The following is a 19,585-nucleotide window of genomic DNA, read 5'->3' on the forward strand; positions in this document are numbered from 1 at the left end:
TTGCTATTTAAGAACAATCATTAAAAATACTTAAGACAATACTTGAACAAACACAATGAGAGATACCGTCCTACTTAACGCTTAAGGATTGTTTCTTTCCCAGCCCCCCAAATTCTGGACCCTTAAAGGCATTCAGTGGAGATACAACTGCAGCTGGAAGCCTCCCCATCCCTCATACATCTCTATAGCAGTACCTACAAACCTGCTTCTGTTTTGACCTTCCTCCCTACAACTCATGTTATTCCAAGGTATGTCAGACTATTCACCAAACACATACTCATAAAGGAATTTCAGTGGCACATAATTTGCAAAAAGCTTCTGAAGTAAGAAACACTACAGAAAAAACCACAGTAATTGAGGGGAGCAGCGTCAGAAATGCCAGGGTTAGAGATGAGACAAGGCCTTAACTGTTGGTCAGGACATCTTCTCAGCTGCCAAAGCTCCTACAGGAGCATCAAGTTTTGGGGGTTTTTCCCCACCCCCCCCTCTATGATGAGCCACATTTCAGAGAGGCATATCAGAAGAGGACTCAATTCATTTAAGATTGGCATTACATTCCTTGAGTCTGAAAGCAGGAATAAACTCCACAGTAGCCTATTAAAACTTTATTGCATGGAGACGAGGGAAAAAACCCTTTTAACTCAATTCATAACTTAGAAAGTAGTTGAGAAGGCAGCTCTTCACAACTAAAGGGTAATTAAAGTGATTCCTGCTATAAAAGTTCAAGCCATTACTGAGAAACACTTGTGTGCTAGAAGGTCTTCTACACTGTTTTGGCAGAAAGTAATTGGTTTTTTTCAGTCCAGTTGAGAGATGAACTTAGTGAATACTGCACACAAAACTTAAATCATACATTACTATGAACAAACAAATGCAGAAAACTAGAAACTAATTTAGACTTCTGGAAAAAAAAACCCACTCCTTGGTTTAAGAGTGAACTATAGGAACTAAGTCAATACCATCATTACAGAACAATTACTTTGCAGAGTTCTCCTGGTGAAGAGAACATGGGAGTTAATTGGAGGGTTTGTGTATTTGCTATCACAGCAAGTTCACCTAAGGACAAAGAAAAGCGAGTGCTAAAATCATTACTGTGCCTTGGCTGCCTCCAGCTGAGTGGGAGACCCTCTGCCTTCTGCTTCAGATCTGTCAGACCCTGCTATGTGAGCTCAGAGTTTAAAAAGAGCCCATCAGGAGGGCTCACGTTAGCAATGTCTCTGGCCGGTTCAGGAGAGGAGGCAGGAACATCCTCATTCTCCTCTGCCCTCAGAGGGCAAGCAGCAGGCCAACTTCCAGATTGCTACTCATAAATACAAATACAGAGAAGTTGCTCCACCAGCTTTAGGTATACTTCTCCCCTCTGAGCATAGAGGGCTTTAGAAACTAATCTAGGTACTGTAGCAGAGAGAATAAAGCATGTGTATACAGAGCACTGCTCTGAAAGTTTGCAATGTTCACTAATAAGACTTAAACTAATCCAGTAGTCCCTGAGGCTAGGATAAATTTGCAAATGGTTTAAGAAATCCACTCAGTTTCTAGTCACTCCACCATAGTGAACAGCTCAACTTGTCAGATGAATGAGCCATACCATCGCTGTAAAAAGCAAACAAACCACAAAATGAAACCAGAAGAGCCATGATGAACTGAAATCAAAAGAAATCCAAAGGAACCATATAGTCAGAATAGCAAGCATATTCATTACTGTGGGTACGTTTGACTTTCATCATTCAGGGAAAGATTCCCTACAAACAACGCGTAGCCAGCCTGGTTTTAGTATAGGTCTGCTTTTATTTCCATATTCAGCTCTTTGAGGGAGACATCCTTTCGCAATCTGAAAGGAGGAGGATATAGCCCACTGTAGTGCTGCTTCAGCACACTAAAACACATCATACGAAAAATGGTTCTGTTGACTTTTCCCCAAACAAAATGAACACTTGTCCATGCACTCGGGACATAGAAAGAGTCCTGAAACAGTAACATCGTGCGTGTGTGTAAGACAAGAGGTGCGCTGATGAATCTCACCTCACTGGCAATACTCAAAAACTGCCAGTTGGTAAGTACTGCACAGAAGTCAGGAAGTAAATACTGGTAATAGTGGATTTAAAAAGGAAAAAAAAAAATCAAATCCTAAAAAAAAAAAAAGGAATAAAAATTTAAAAGCAGCGCCTTTCCAGTATCTCGCTGCAGCGGGCAGCAAGACTTAAAGGCACTACAATGTATCAGAATGGAGAAAATCTGGTGCATCCACCCTTCCAGAGTGCAAGAATATGGATTAAAAATTCCAAAGTTGATGTAGGCTTTCTGAAAATGAACGAACTTCTTTCCAGTACAAGATATGGTGGTGCTGCAGAAAAGGAAAAAAAATAGGTGAGTTAGTTACTGTGCTTTTATACCAACAGCTCAGCCTCACCACAGATGCTAGTTGGTGAAAGCCTACATAAGTGTGTGTTTCACCTGCTCTTAAACTGATGTTTGTTTAAATCCAGACAGTAAGCAGCTTTTCTCCCTCTTCCTTCCACTAAAGGATCTTCCATGTATAGGATGCAGATAAACCAGATGCAAGTAAATTAATAACCTTGATGTCTTTGAATCTTTCTACAGATCCAAGAGGTATACTGCTCATATTTTACTTCAACTCCTTAGATATCTGGAGGCTAAAGAGCTGTAGAGTGAATTACAGCTGCAAAAGGCAGCCTTCCAGCCTCCCCTTCCTCATTTCAGTGAAATCCTAAACATGACAGAGCAGGGACCCATTCTGAATTTTAAGTCCTATGTGAGCACCTTCACTATCAAATTATCTTTTCCCTCATCAATACAACAATGTCAAGCTCCCCTAAAGAATATTGCCTACAACAGGAGCTGAAAGCAGCCTGTTTTCAACAAATGTCTAATATAAATTCACAAAAAGGAATGGGGAAAAGCAGTGGATTAAATAAAATATTTCAGCAACAAGCAGTAACAGCACACAAGAATATGCTACTGCCCGAATTCTACTCAACGTTTCTAGAAAATGAGAGCAGAGTTCATGTGGATATTTAAATATCTACTCAAAGTTTTAATCTACTGTATAATCTTTAGTACAGTATTTAAACTGTTCAATCTTGAACTCGCACGCAATTATTCCAAAAGGCAAGATTTCTATCTCATACTAACTACAATTTCTCCTCCTGACAGAACTTTTAGAGTCTGCAACAGACGGTGTTTTAAAGTTGACCCTGACACCGTTGTGGGTTTGATCACTCTGGCAAGAAAGGACATACACAGTACTCTGCTCAGTACAGCTCATAAATCTAATTATCTGTGATTACTTTTAAGAAAAACCTTTTGTTTGTCCCCTCTAGCCACAGAGAACACACAAAGCAACTCAGAATAACACACTCGATCATGGAACAGACCTAACTTTCTCAAGCAAATTATAGAACCTGTAGCAACAGCTTACAGAAGAAGTTTGTCTCTACTGAGAAATATGCTATCTTACCACAGTTTTATTAATTACTCTGGTTCTGCAAGGGTAATAATTTCTTCATTGATAAAAAATTCAACAGTCTCCTCCTCCCAGTCATCGACATTGCTGTCCAGCTCATCTGTGTCTACCCCTGGAATGGAGAAAACATTACCACTGAATGCCTCGGACAAGGCAGCAATGAAAAGATTTTATGCTCTTGGCAGAGTCCTTAAGACAGCAGTGAAACAAGGAGTATTTGGTGCTTTAAACCATAACAAGTACATGCTAAATTCATTAAATGACAACCAAAGCATTACTGTCTCCCACCATAGGGCTTCTATGGATTTTCTGGTTAAATGCAATAACCAAATCTTCTCAGTCTTATCCCAAGGTCAAGCCTATGCTTGTCGTGAAGTGTAAACGGGTAAAACGCAGACACCAACATCTGGCAGCCAGCAATATTTGAGCATTCTCCCATAAAAAACCCCAAAACAAACAAAAAACAAAACCCAAAAACCCCTCAAGATATGTTGTGATTCAGGATAAAAAGTATAAATAACCTTCAGAGAACAATGAAATAGCTTTGGGAGGAAACGAAGGAAGAGAAGTGGATGAATCCCCAGGATAGGGTAGTTATTTGGTGAGAAGCAGTAGTTATCTAGCAGCAAGTCTTTACAAGCACTGTGTGGCTCACCTCCTCGAAGCTCTAGACGTTCGTTCCTCTGCTCCATGTATAACTCTTGTGCCATCTTGCGGTACTTCCTGAACTCTTCCATCATTGTACGTCTCCTTTCCACCAGCTCCTACAGAGGCAGGAAGAGGTTGTTAAACTCCTCCAGTAAATCAATTCCCTATTTGCTAGCGAGCCAAACTTCTTCCTCGTGAACACACTTTGTACTGATTTAAACAAAAGAAAAAAGCTCTCTCTCTTATATAATCAAAAAGCTGCTTTGGTGAAGTGTGGGGTTTTTTTTTGTGTGTGGTTTTTTTTTTTTAATTTAAAGAGCTTTACTTAAAGACTGGCTAATACAGCAACTCACTAAGAACCCCAAAATTGTACCACTTTTACCTGATGAGGTAAAAGGTAACACAAGTGCCTCTCCAGATTCACTACTGTTCAACCTGACAGTTTAGTAGCATCTGTCTGAACTACCTATTGGAACGAACTCTATAAACATTTGGATTCAAATGAACATAGATGTCTGTTATAAAAGTAATTTAACTTACACATACCCATTTCAAAACAACTAAGGACAGGTTAGTTTAATCTACATTATTATGTTCCAAAATTGTCTTGCCTTTGAAGCTTTGGACTGGCTCAGGCGATCCTTCTGCTCAAATATCTTCGAGTATTTCTTCAGGTCCTTCTTAATTTGCTGTAAAACAGGGAATTTTATTGCAACTAGGATATCAGACTAGGAATCACAACCATCATAATCTGTAAGAACTCCCTTGGTATGCCTAAGCAGGATATGCATTTTTTAAAAACATCTCTCCTCTAGGCAATTCCCCTTCACGATAATTTTGTTTGTCCTTCCTGGCTTACAGATCATGTAAATGCTTCAGTACACATGCAATTAGTGAAGTCTGGGCAGCTAAATCAAATGCTGCTGTTCTTTATACTCTTTCACTGTACCCTAACTGTAAGAACAACTGGTCACCATTTCTATTCTGAGCTTAAGGAACAGTTAATATTTACAGTCATTTCCAGAAGTGAGGTCTCCTACAAGCAATGGTTGGTTTGTTGGTTGGTTGGTTTTTTTTTTGGGGGGGAGCGTTGTTGGCTTTTTCCGCACACAAATTCAGGGTGAAAGGCAGTTGTGTAACTCTGTAACAGTTCGAGCCTCATCCTCAAAAAGATAAAATAAACCAAGTATGCTTGCACGCCAAATCTACATCAGCAGAAAGAGTCAGAAGAACACACTACCTTTATCTGATCCTCACTGAGCAAGGTAGCTGGTCGTGGTCTCCAGAGAAGCTGACAGAACCTGTCCTTATTGTTCTTCTGAAGCAGGCGGCCTTGAAAGGTCCATAACCAATACGCATTGTCCACCTGGGAAAAGCAGTGCACCATCTCAGTATTCAAGATAAGCTGTAACTTCACACAGTAGTCCTTACTCCATGTCTTAAGGGTCTTATAAAATCAGCACCATCAGTCAACAAAACCAGGGTGCTCTTTTTGTTAGTGCCTTCCTTGCACAAGTGAAATTACTTTAGCAAAATATTTGTTCCACTGAAGCTTTACAAGAAGTTACCTTCTGGAGGACCACAACAGTTTGAAACTAAGCCAGCCCTTCTATCATATTCTTAAGTCTCAGATTCTGTACTTGTAGAGGAGAAGATTACAGTGCAGTGGCTAGAACCATGCCGGAGTACTGACAGGTGCAATAAATCCTGTTGTTCTGTGTGGACCACAAGGAGATCAAGTTTCCAATCACTAACGACATAATGAAAATTCAGAAAAAGGCCACTGTTTAGACTCATGAGCTGCCCTTCCAGAACTTATTTTGGACAACTGGTGAAGCTAATGGCCCAAATAAATACTGATATTCAGAAATTAATATATAAAACTATGGTTTGGGTTTTAAGTCGTAAGACCAGTGACAGGTGTCTATTTTCTCTTCCTAACCAATAGCCCTTTCCAACACCCCTGGAAGAGGAAGGAAAAAGAAAAAAAAGCAAGCATTAGTACCTTGTGGCTCCACCAAGACACAGAAGTCACAATGTATCTGCCTGTAGGATCCCATTCCACATCTGAAGCTGTGTAGTGTTCAGCAATATTCATCATGGTGCAGTCAGATGTATCAACAAATGCTAAGGCACCATTCATGCTGCAAAGACAAACCAAGACAGATTGTTTTACACACCAGTATAGCCTGTTTTTTTAAAAAAGCATTTCACAAGCTGCATCTTTACAACTACTCACTACAAAGCATCTTCCACAACAACCAAGAAACAGGCTCATACCAGTCTCTGTGGCTAGAAAGCAATGCTATGAATAACAACAAAAGTCCAAGAATTACACTTCTGTTTCTATGTTCAGTGACCCTTAACCCATTTTATTTGTTATTAAAGTCACAGTGAAAACATACTCAGCATAAAACTTGTCTCAGCATAGTGAAAACAAGATTAAAGATAAAAATTAAGACTTCGAAGATGAACAGCAGTGCTTGTTTGAAAGTTTGTAGATATAAATCCTACTCAACTAGTCAATAAAAATAATTTTCACTTGCTGTAGCGTGAAACTTTCTTGATAACTCTTTTGTAAAACAGCTTTGTCATTAAAAGGTATGGCCCATGAGGAGGCACAAGGCTATGACAGCAACGCATTGCAAGAGCCACATGTGTGGTACAAACTGGATTAGTTGACAGACAGTGTTTAACTTAAACAGGTGAAAAGTGTTTCTAAACTTTTTTGTTGAAAAATGAATTATTCATTTGATATGGCAAAAATAGCAAGTAAAGGTTACAGAGGACTAAGATACTTCATGAAATTGCATCTCCTTTTCCTTTTCCTTGCTTTTGCAAAGCTGTACTGGGATTACACAGTAATGCAACACTCGCGGAGATACCAAACACTTCTTGTTTGTTCTTGTTTCATGAGATACTCAAAGAGATTTTCCTCCTTAAAATGGATGTGGTGTTCAGTAACCTGTGCAATACTCACCTTCTGAGGCCAGCCAACACTACAAACTGCCCTTGAGGACTCCAGAATATTGTGTTTGCTTGCTGTTTGTCAAATGTTTCTGGAAAGAAACAAGATTAATTCAGAAAAAGATCTCAATCCAATGCCATCAGTTAGCTTACAGGTAGTCAACTCCACCCATTTCTCAAAAGACATTTTTGAACTCTGCAAGCAAGTCTTAACAACACCCCTTAGCTCTGCACTTTCAAAGACAAAACAGTAGCACCAAAATACCCAAAGCTAGCAGAAGAGGAGGAGATGAGAAGACTCTAACACCCAGCTTGGGAATAAATTTTATCTGAAGTGTGACAAGTCTGTGCTATCATATCACATGAACTTCCCAAGGCCACAAAATTATTCTGGCCTATAGGCCTTTTATTCCCAGACCCTGGACTGATTCAAAGCAAAAACAGTTTAGCTGTCACAAGAAAGTTAGATTTCTAGAATACAATGTTGGGTATAGCACCTATTGCCATACTGTCCACAACAAACTGCCACAATTTCAAGTCTACTCCATCTACTGTCATGCAAAATGCTTAGTATCTGCACTTATAACTTGTTTTGCAGTCACTTACTTATAAGTTCTATTTTCCCATTGTTTTTAACATGGTAAAAGGAAACCGAAATTCGTGGAGTTTCTCCATGCAACACAGCAAACTTGCTGCCATTAGGTTCCCACGCAAAGGCTATGATGCTTTCTGTAACAAAAGAAAAAGGGGTCAAAACTCCGTCAAAAGACAATACAAAGCTTTCATTTCAAACAGTTACCAAAGATAACCAAGACTTTGAAGAGAGAGAAGCCATCAGTTAACAGACTTTGCCACATCTTTTAAAACACAGATTGGTAAGGCAAATGCAGGGAGTTATGGGAAGTGTTTGTGTCAAACAATAGCTCTGAAGTCTCCCATCTTCTACAAAATACACTCGTAATATCAGCCTTAGCAACTTATTAATAGCAAATTTTCAGTTCTGTCATTTTTCTAGTCAGTCACAAGCATGACTGGCAACAAAAGTTTTTATTTCTCATTTTTACATGAGATGCCCTGCAACATGAATACTGTAGCTCCCATCAAGAGAGTTAACTTCCTAAAAATGTTACATGTTCACAGGAATTTTTAAAAAACACACAAGTGTCTACCCAAAAAGGTTAAACATCAGGAGTAAGGAAATACTTGGCATTACCTTTCATTTCCACCACATCCACTGGCACCTGTTTCTCTCTCATTCGGAATATTTCAAAATTGGTCACTACTCCCTGTAAAGGCCAAGATCACCTCATTACCCAGCACAGAACCAGTAGAGCAAATAATTTTATTGCTAGGCATAGAAGGACAACTACACAATTAGCCTGTCAGGACGTAGGACGAGACAGAGTCAAGATTTGTTTCTGTAATGAGAGCAGATAAACACAGTATGCCTCATTACCCCACACACTCTAAATTTTTCTGATAAAGAATAACTGAAGACCTGTACAAAAGCATTTGTTTCTTTTCAGACTGTTATGAAATTTAATTAAGACAGATAACCACACAGCACACCGTGCAGTATGACCTATGGGTAACAGTAAGTAAAAAGAGACATGAGGCACACAGCTCTCCCAAGTCCAAGAGGCCACTAAAGCCAAAGCAAATTTTGGATGCAAACATTACATGCGTTCTCCACATGCCTTAAGTTCAAACGGAAAAATGAAAAGCAGCTTTGACATAATATAATTTACACTGTCTATATTAACATACAATATTGTAAGAAAATGAAGTGTCAGCATAAGTAGAACCAAATTTTATTAATATAATCAGAATCCACATACCTGTGTGCCTTTGGGGGTCCTGTCTACCTTCACACACAGGTAATCCCCGTTCTTCTGCCAATGTAGCTTACAATCTACTACATTGAACAAATTCCGCACACGAATTTCTTGTCTAGAAGGCAGCTGCATCAAAGTCACTCTTGCTGGGATATCTTTGTCCTCAGGCACCCAGAAAGCAATTATGTTACCACCTGGAGACCACGAGAAGTCTCTACAGGAAGAAAGTTAAAAATATGCCATTTTAATTTTTAGTTAGAGATATTACAAGCAGAAATCACTTCCATTATTGTATCTGAGTGCTGCAGACAAATCTCAATCCTCAATAACAGATACAGACAAGCAATTGAGAACAATGTAACATTACACATATCATTACCAAAACAGACTTCTAAACAGGTATTTAAACTTGTTATATGACCACTGTTACTAAAACAGTAACATTAACTAAAGAGTAGGGGTTATACCCAATACAACCACCAAAGCTCTCAAAAACAGGCTGATTAAACCAACAAGCAAAAAACCCTATTAAATTACACTGGAGGCAATCTTCCTGCACCTGGGTACACCTGATTTTCTTGTTGCTATGCAGAGGTACCTCAAAAACTCTCAAAGGAGTCAGTGTCTACTGTGCAGACACACATAAACCAGACCCGTTCCTTGCTACAGGCAGTACACAGTCTGCTGTTTTAAGGCAGCATACAAATCTTGTTAACTAGATGCTCCCTAACAAACTGCATACTAGTTTGGTTTTGTAGACAAAGAACAGGCCTCCCAAGCTAGACGCTGGATTAAGCAGTACCACATAAAGGATTTCAAAGTGTAGAAGCTGTCAACTGTAGACGTCAATAAATGGAGATGTTTCCCATTCCTATTTGCCAGTTTGCTTAATTTTACCACTTCATCATATGAGGCCATTTGCTCTAGGAAACAGTCTAAGATTCCTCTCAGCCTAACAAAGACCCGAAGATTCCAGCTGAAGAGAGCAGTCATCTCTACAAAGGAATAGACTCACCTTATCCCAGTGATTTTCAAGCTTTTTTTGTCCAACAAACCCATAGACTGAAAGAAAAAGTTGTGAATTTTCAAGTTAGTAACATTTTTGTATTTACACACCTTTTATTATTAGAGCATGTAAACTAGGAAATTGCATACAGTTTTCAGAGACCCTGTAACCCCATTTTTCATTATGAACATATGTATACCACAATTACAAATAACATTAAAGTTGCTGTACTGAATTAATGACTACAGCGGCCCGAAGTACAATGAAAAAGCAAAACAGACTAAATCAGGCTGCAATTTATAGTGTGTTTTGGGTACTTTGGCACTCACCTGCTACAGAGGACTGGGAGGCATCACATAGCCTTGATCCTATTGACTCTTGTAAGTAGTATATTGAGCTGTCTAGTCCTTCTAGAAGTGTGGTGTGAAATTTACTGTCAGACTCAGCTTTCCCACCCAGGAAAGAGCAAGACAAGAACAAATGGATTTCTCCCCTTCTAAGCCCAGCTCTAGAGCATATTATTAAAATGTATCCTTTAAAATAGATACCTTGGGAAATACTGATACGGTAACGCAATAAGTGTTAAGCAAAAAACCACAAACTTACAGGTGTTTCATAGATGCTGAGGGTATCTGAAGTCATTCGAGCAAAGAATTTACCATCATGACTCCATCTAAGCAAATAAAAAGAAAAAAAAAAGAATAATATTATGTAGGAACTGCCTTTTTATTAAACAAAGTCTGGGACTACTTGTTCTCTCTAATTCTGTTTCTCAACCTACTTAAAAATAGGCCAGTGAGCTGAGTTTTCACAGTGGAATCCTCGCTTCTTTTGCCCAGTCAGAATATCCCAGATGATAATAGCCTGAGGGTCATCCTGCGTGTCCATCAAAGGGCTGAAGGTCACCAAATACCTACAAAAGAAATAATTTCACTATCAAAACTTAATCTAGTATGTCAGTGCTTTCATCCAAATAATATTTCAATACAATGCACTTCCAAACAGCAGTTTCTCTAATGGGATTTTTTGGAGAAGAAGGAAAAGTAAGAACAGTACGATAAAGGGGGAGAAAGCTTCCAAGACACAGCATTTCCCTGGCATCCCTCTGGCTGAAGAGACTCTAGATCTACATGCAAGTCTTCCCATGCTGATGTTACAAGAGAGGGGAACTCACCAAATACACTGTTACCTGCTATATAGTTTTGCCACAAAAACATAATTTGTTTTGAACCAAATATAAACCCAATGGCCTTAGACAACTTGAACTATAGGTACACTATACTTCTCAATTTAAAGATAAATAACCTCTCTTTAATACAACTAAAAATAAAACCTAATTGCTTCCAAATATGTTACTTAAAAACTAGCAAAACAAGATTCACCTCAGTCCTGAAATAATTTTAGCCTTCTCTGAAGAACTCTTTAACATCAAAGAAAGTTTAAGGAATTAATTTCAGTATGACAGATTTGGAGGAAACTTTTCAGAGAACTAGAAACTTAGCTCTACAGACACAGAGGAAAAAATATGGTCTTCTCCCTTGGGATAATAACGTCTTTGAGGAAACTTGTGAGCTCGATTTTGTAAACCAGTTATTCCAGATTATGTTCAGTATCAACCCTGAAGACAAAGAAAAGTCAAGCAGAGTTTCATTCATTCCAAGAAGGATTTATGCATGAAAAGCAGTACTTCCAAAGGCAAAGGCAAATGGGAGACCCAAACCACATGAGATTTGACAGCGCAGCAGCCAGAATGTATGTGCTTCACGCTTTTGATCTCTTAACCCAAACCAGTCATATTCCGTACCTTTCACAAGGCGAGAAGTCAATAAGCTGCACTCCCTGGTGACTAAACCTTTGAATCTGCTTGAACTTCTCTCCACCCCAAAGTGCGATGCCTCTCTGGTGAAACGTAGCCAAGTAGGTGCCCTTCGGGGACCAACGCACGTAAGTTTCTGTCCACCGCTGGATTAAAAAAAAAACAGTATACACAAAGGTTTAATTTCATACTGGATTCTTAAAGGGGAAATAATTGATGTGTGGCTTGCAACATCACATTTTGCAAATCTATTTACTAAGTGGGAGATTTCAGAATTTGTGATATATTGGACTAGTTGTGGAGTTTAATTTCATGCACATAATGCACAGTCCTTATTATTCAGGTTGAAAACTGTCAACTGAGACTTTTTCAGCTTACTGATTACCCAAAAACTATTTTCCAGGTACAGTGACAACCTTTATACAGTAACAAATAAACCCATGTAAGAGGCTTAGGTTTCCTTGTTGTCTTTCAGCCCTAGGAAGAGCATACTCTTCTCAAGAGTAAGTATTTTCAAATTTCTTAACAATACAGCTCTTGACTTTCAGCTAAGTAAAAGAGGTATCAGCAACACAGACCATGGCCAGTGACCATGGTGATGAGCAAAATTACTCATCATTCCAGAGCCAACTTCCTTCTACTGTAATGCACAATGGTTATTAAAGAAAATGCTGCTGGGTACCAACAGTTCTCAGCAAGTCAACTGCCTGCAGCAGACAGGCACACTAACTCTCCCTTTTATATGCTATTATCAAACTAGCTCCTCCTCTTCAGCACCTCTGCAGTCAGCAAAAAGGCAGAGAGTGGTCAGAAGCAGCATACTTCAGCACATACTCAGCTCTGATGAATAGCACTCCTCAAACTCTGACTTTGCATTTTCAGGCCTTTCTGAATCATCTGGAATATACAGATGAAGGAAGCTAACAGGCATCACAAACCAGTTACAATAAAATAAATCAAAACCAAAAAAACCCACAAAGAGGTTAATTCCACATTTGTTTTACCTAAGCTGCTAAGTCTAATTCTAAAGGATGCAATTTCACCACTCCTCTTCAAAAGGAAGAAAAAGAGTATTTCAGCAATGGGGAAAAAAAAATTATAATGAAAAACCTGAAACGTCATAAAATGAGTGAGACTGACAGTCTATCTGCAACGCACAGCACTTCCAGGACACTCACTGCTCTGTCTTCAATTTGAACAGGTTCCTTGATATCATTCCAAAAAATGGAGGTCCGGTCTCCTGACTCAAAGATCACACTGTACTGATCCCTACAGTCAGGATCTTCCAACCAGTATCGTAGATTACCCTAAAAAAAAAAAAATTATTAGCGAGTCAAAGGCTAAGACAAGAAGTTCCCCAAATTAATCTAGCTGGCAGGTGGAAGTTGGTCTTACATAGATAATGCCACTTTGGAAACTTGCAACCAAGTTTTTAAAATGCAATTAAATAATTCAAATTACCAGTTACTGGAGGCTAAGAGAACAGATCATAAAAAGGTGGACCTTCAAGGTGGTTTAATGATGTTTAAACACCTCTTGCCTAAAATAACTTAAGAAACTTTTGGTGTGTGTTATTCTTTCTTCCACAGGACTTTTTACAGAGCTAGTAGTAACACACACAGAAGTTTGCCTCCAACATTTAAGAAGACTATTTCAAAACTCTATTTTAGAATAACTTTTTTAGAATAAATCATTATTTATTCTTAAGTTCTACCTTATGCAGAACTGCTAAGCAGAACTGCTAAGTTTTTCCTGTCACTTCACAACAGTGAAAATGAAGGAACAGGAGCATGCAATCACCACTGCTACTTATAACAACGCTATTAACGCATCTTTGCTATTTTCATATCAACACTCCAGCAATGAAGTAATCATTTCATATTATGTTGAATATTCCTTCTGCTTTTCAAAAATATCCTTACCAAATCCTTAAATGGTTGTTTCTCAGGGATTTCCCATTCATCGCTGATTGTCATGTACCTGAAAGAGTAGTTTATTGGTTACATGCTGTGCACGTACTCTTGGTTAGAATCACAAAATCTACAGATGCACACAATGGCTGCACTCACTTATCAAAGTCTGTGAAAAGGTTGACTCTGAAAGTGTGTTGTTTATCCAGTTTGTATCCATCTGCATTCTTCACAGCATCCACTGCATGAGATGGAGACATGTACTCCAGAAAGATGTACCTACAATGAAGCAAGATAAAAGCAGGAAGTTATCATTAACTATATAACAGGCTTATACTAAAAAATAAAATAAATAAAAAACAAACAATGGGGATTAAATAAGAACTCAGTACAGAGTGTCCACAAAATAACTTATTGTCTTGTCCCTAATCAATTAGGGTCAAAAGCAACTTATCTCCATTTTGGCCAAGGCACATATACACGTTTTAGCTGTATGGGCTTGACCTCAATTAAACTGATATTCCTTCTGTAAATGGGCTAGACTAAGTGATGAACTTAAGCTCAATGCAACACAGAACAACAATGACAGCAAGTAACAGGAAGGTAAAGTATGCAGCTATTTCCAGCTGACGTTTAGAAACTGTAAATCCTCTTGTCATAGGCATCACAAAGCACCACTCTTGCTTTTCAATTACAGTGAATGTAACTCAGCTTCCTTCTTGCCACTAATACAATCTAGCTTGTAGCCCAGCAGGTTTAAAATTCACAGTATCCTGTAGACTGTAAGACACTGCCTCAAAGAGAGGCATGGACACAGAGGGAATATTTATTTTCTCATGCTTCTCACACTGACCTTACAGAAACAGCAATCCCTCCACTCCAGAAAACAAACTTCTTAAATGCTTTCTAAATTATGGATTCCTCCTAAACATAGGAATATATCCTATTCCAAGAACAGTACCAGGACTCAGTAAAACCTCATATTTAACAGATTGATATTTGCCCCATTCCTCTCCCTAAAACTTTCTTTCCCTTCCCTTCTCCCTTTGGGGCTGATCATTTCTGGTTGGCTTTCTTCTCAATTTCAGATGCTGCAATTAACCAAGAGCAGCAATCAGAAGCTGGCAAAGGGGAAAAGGGTCATGAGAAGGGCTCACTGAACTTAAGGAAGCTGGAGGCCCTAATGTACGGAACCAGAGACAGAATACCGACAGTCAGTCCATTTTACAATAAACAGTACCTCCACTGCTATTAAGTTTTTTACTAAAATGGACCTTTAACCTATTTATTAGCAATGGCAAAAAAATTAACAAAAGACTTAATTTAGTACTGCACAGAAATTTGTCTTCCAAACCCAGCTAAACTGTTTCCATAATTAATCCCCACCCCCGACTATAGCTTAATGAGCTATTAAACATCTCAGCTCCCTTGGGAACTTCTGTATGTCACAGACTAGATGTCAGGATTGTACAGACTAAGGCAGAAGAAAGTGATGAACATGACTATGAGGTCATCATAAAAACTGGCCATGAAGAACTGACACTAATAATAGAGCGTAAGTCAGAGCAGTGTTTCAATGCTATTCCTAGTAGGAGTTATCACGACTTACCCTTTTGTCTTCCCATCTGCTTCTGGATAAAATTCATTTATAATTTTACCAAACTTTGAAAATATTTTGTGGATTACATTCTTCAGTTTTTCAAGTCTGTCTGGTCCAACCTGGGGAACGTTATCCACAACGATGACTGAGTCAATTCCATCTGCTTCCTGTGGCTGATCTTTCAGTACATCACCAAGTAGTTCTAGGGGGAAAAACAAACAAACAAACATACTCAGGAAAATAAGAAACTTGGTAGTGAATGAACACTATCAGAGGAACAAGTGAATACACAACACTCGAACAATACTTCCTTGCTAAGAGGCATGATTACGCACTTTCTTGACAAACTTCAGTTAACCCTTGAAGTCTTTCTTAAAGAAAAACCATCCATTGAGGTCAACACTTACTCTATTAGCTTGTTTCAGGAGTTGGAACTGGCTCACAAAGTCCTCAAAATCGCCAATAGAGCAGACAACTGTAAGATTTACTACTCAAGCTCTGACTAGTAGCCTTGCTGAAATTATAACCAAATGACTGATAAAAAGAAATGTAACACGTACCTCCCTCCTACATTACAAAAGTTTTAGCATAATTCAAAACTATCTGCCATACTGGAAGCTCTGCACATCTTAGCATCATTATAATTACATCTGAGAACTCATGCTCTGTCTAAGCCTTTAATTAAACACAAACATTAAGGTCTAAGACAAGACACTTAAAGCCATATTTAGCATGCAGCAAGTGAAGACAAGCACACACCTTTTCATACTTCGGATATTCTTCAACCATACTAATCCCCTCTCCCATATCATCTTATAAACTTTGAGAGTACTTGCTGACGAGATGGTCTGTTCAGTCCCTGCACTGTCAGCTCCAAGCATCTTTCTACTGGGAAGAGATCGCTTACGACACCTCTTAAGCTGTGCACAAAATTAGGAGCTTCAACAACAACACGGCATTATTTTTACACGGTAAGCATCTAGACATTAATTCTGTAGAGTTCTAGACGTGTCTAACTTTAATCTATTCCTCAAGTCAATTCTGTTATCTGTATCCAACTAAACCCCATTGGTAATGTATGAATTTAGGCGCACTTTGCAAATTAACATTACCCAACTACAGAAATGGAGTGACTTGTAGATCCAAGAAGAGTTAGAAAAATTACATCATTGATTCGGTTCTCAATGGACTGAGCTAGAAGTGCTGAAGATAAGGCTATCCAAACAATCTCTTAAATAACTTTAACCTATGGTTACTTTTAAACCTCTCCAGGAATAAATTCCCACACTATTCCCTAGCTATCCTGTCCGGACATGCACTTTAATTCTTGTCTACATCACTGACTGTTTCAGTGTAATCGGTCATGCCCCTGCAACTCATTAACATGACTGCACTATTGTATTCTAAAGAAACATCAGTTAGAAGTGGCAGATTATTTCTGTTTCATTGACATTTTTAGTTTTGTGTTCTTAAACAGACCAGAAGCGACATTCTGCTAACAAAAAAGCCAAATGTGCCGAAATGAACGGCAGTTTCACACATCCCATATAAATAGTAAAATTATGCATGCCTATCTGCAGTAACTCTTAAGCTATGTGAAGACCACTACGCAATGCGAGACTAGACAGAAAATAAATTGCATGCCACTATACTTCTGAATTAGAATATAAAGACAAAATTTGGAGTCAGACTACATATATCATTCACAGACCACAAAAAAAAATCCAAACACGTGCAGAATAATTTTAAAGACGAGCCCAAAAGAAAAAGGGTGTTAGATGTGCTGATATTCTGAAGAAGCTTTTTTTACAGACTTTTGCTTCTTTTGGAATTCTATAAATTATTCTGCCCAGAAACAGCACTGTAAAGATCTCTAGCAGTGACAAAAAATGCTTACTTCGAATTTTAAGCTACCAGAAAACCCTGCCCTACAACTTTAAGCTTCAACACGGTATTACTACATTTAAGCTTTCTACTGATTTGGGGCAATATGCTTCACAAAAGTTTATGCACAAACAGATGCTATCACCACCAAGACTACATAGTACTCACAGGATGTTGTTGTTTGCAGTATTTATTACTAAAAAAGATGCTGTGTGTATGTAGGAACTACAAATAAGAAGTTACAAGATGCTAACTTCTGTAATAAAAACAAAGACCCCAAAATTATGAAAACCTACTATTGATGGCAGCAACTAAAGCAAGCTGAAGAGGTTAGAGGAATAATCCTCCACATTACATCATTTTATTTACTCTCCACAAACTCCTCTAACTCATAGCAACTATTTACTAGTTTTCAGCAACTGTTCAAAAATGGCTAAGACCGTATTTAAGCTTCAGAGCATGTCAAATATTCAGTGAAGAGTGCACAACACAAGGATTTGTGAAGAGCAGGAGGACTTGCTAGACGTGAATGATAAGAAACATCTTGCCTCGGATTTACAACATGTGAAGTGTCTGCTATGCCTACAGTAATTCTCAGGAGTGAAAGGAGGAATTTAAAAATCTAGTATTACAGTAAAATAACATGTAAAACTTTTATTTACCCTATAATGCCATATCTTAGATTTTTTTCCTGCATATAAAGTGAAAGCATTTCCCACAGGGACATTTCCACAGAAGCCTACAATACACAAAAGGGTAAGTTTTTTTGGCTGTATTAGTCATTTTTCATAACCACTTCTCACAAAAGACTCTGTAGGCCTACAGACAAACCAAGGAATGCATATTTGGAGTAATGTGAAAGAATACAATACATTTTTTATCCACTACTGTATAAGAGATTAAAGAGAAACACCTATATTTTTCCATTTCTCTACCTTAAATTCAAAATTGTGAACAAAGAACTCTTCAAAGGGCAAGAAGCTGGTTTAGCCAGCTCTTATTCCACCCACAAGAAGAGCGGGGTGTGGTGGGTACACAGCTATCTTCAGCTGGCAGTATTTTAAAGACCACTATCATTATCTGAACTAAAGCTTCATTGCACCTAATTGGTTATCTGACAGCCCTTCTCCAGCTTGAACTTGGATCAGCTGTTCTGCCATGCCAACACCTTTCTGGAAAAAAAGAAAAAAGCTGAAGTAATGCATCCAAGATGGTCCAAACTTAAAGCTGGTCCAGCTCAAAGGTGTTCCTGAAGATGCAATACTATCATAAGCAGTAGACTAGCCTTGGCTCAGTGACACTGACGGACTGCCTTTCTCCTTGTGGAGGCAGCAGGGCGAGGTGAAAGGAGTAAGGAAGCTCAAGAAGTAACACACACAGCTAGAAAGCCAGACCAGCAAGAGTGACTAAACTTCAGCAGCATAATTCAGCTGCTAACACTGTATTATTCATACGGCTGAGAAGTTAACCAAATTAATCCTCAATAGCAAAATAGGTAAGAATGGGAAATATATCTAGTTTCAGAAAAAAAAGACTTTAACATAGTAATCCTGTAACATATACAAAACATATCAAGCAAACATTGAACTAGACAACAAGAATCCAACATGCTTGCAAACAATTTTGCCAAAGTCTCTTTAAGAAATAAACATACAAGTTGAAATAACCATATAGACTACTAAATTGAGAACAGCGAACACTTTCTTAATCTAAGATATTTTTCTGCCATTTTATGAAGCTGAACACTGGACTAGAAGACACACATGGCACCTGTATACCACCACCAATTCAAATAATTTTTCCGTATTTTCTTGTCACAAAGTACCTACATCACATCTTCCTGAGCAGTAACTCTCCTTGAACTCATTTAACTAAGGATTTCACTCTGGGCGCATGGAAAAAATAGAAAGATGAAATCCAGCTTCCAAGCATCTGGTCAGTGAGTTAAAACTTGTTTTCACAATTGAGTTTAACTAATGGAGGCAAACAGAGAGCACACAACTTGATGACTCCACTTTAACAGACCAAACAGCTATTAGACAATATTGTATGGTACACAGATACACCAGAAAAAAGTTCATTTCAGAACCGCTGCTACACTGCAGACGTGTACTTGGTATCACACATAAACCACGCTGGAGAGGCCGCCACGGAACAGCTGTCAGGTCCACAAGGACTTGGAGAAGCGGAGCGTTTCGCAGCAGAGGACCCGGTTCCCCCCCGCACTCTCTCGGGATAGCACGACGGGACACGGCTCGTACACAAGGCAACCCAGAGGCGCCCGCTACTCGCGCCCCCTGGCACGGCCACAGGCTGTCCAGCACCCCTCGGCTCAGCCCAGAGCAGTCGCGGCCTCCCCAGCGCCCCTTTCCAGCGGGCAGTGCCGGGGCCCGCTGCCGGGGCTCTCCCGCCATCCCACGGGCCCCTCCCTTCCC

The 19,585-nt window shown here is 38.9% G+C and overlaps 1 protein-coding gene across 1 annotated transcript; it reads right to left on the reverse strand.

Moving 5' to 3' along the window:
* Nucleotides 1-1,765: 1,765 nt before the first annotated feature.
* Nucleotides 1,766-19,564, reverse strand: EIF3B (eukaryotic translation initiation factor 3, subunit B). The gene is made up of 19 exons (XM_010184486.1): nt 19,264-19,564; nt 15,276-15,468; nt 13,826-13,945; nt 13,679-13,736; nt 12,935-13,063; nt 11,745-11,902; nt 10,722-10,853; nt 10,547-10,613; nt 9,950-9,996; nt 8,938-9,148; nt 8,313-8,385; nt 7,706-7,828; nt 7,113-7,191; nt 6,138-6,276; nt 5,373-5,498; nt 4,744-4,821; nt 4,140-4,248; nt 3,479-3,596; nt 1,766-2,344 (listed from the first exon to the last, which is right to left on the reverse strand). The coding sequence occupies exons 1-18, from the start codon at nt 19,562-19,564 to the stop codon at nt 3,493-3,495; spliced, it is 2,247 nt and encodes a 748-aa protein (XP_010182788.1). The 3' UTR covers nt 1,766-2,344; nt 3,479-3,492.
* Nucleotides 19,565-19,585: the final 21 nt, after the last annotated feature.

Source organism: Mesitornis unicolor, unplaced genomic scaffold, assembly GCF_000695765.1.
Source record: "Mesitornis unicolor isolate BGI_N332 unplaced genomic scaffold, ASM69576v1 scaffold965, whole genome shotgun sequence".
In the NCBI taxonomy this organism is placed as follows: Eukaryota; Metazoa; Chordata; class Aves; order Mesitornithiformes; family Mesitornithidae; genus Mesitornis; species Mesitornis unicolor.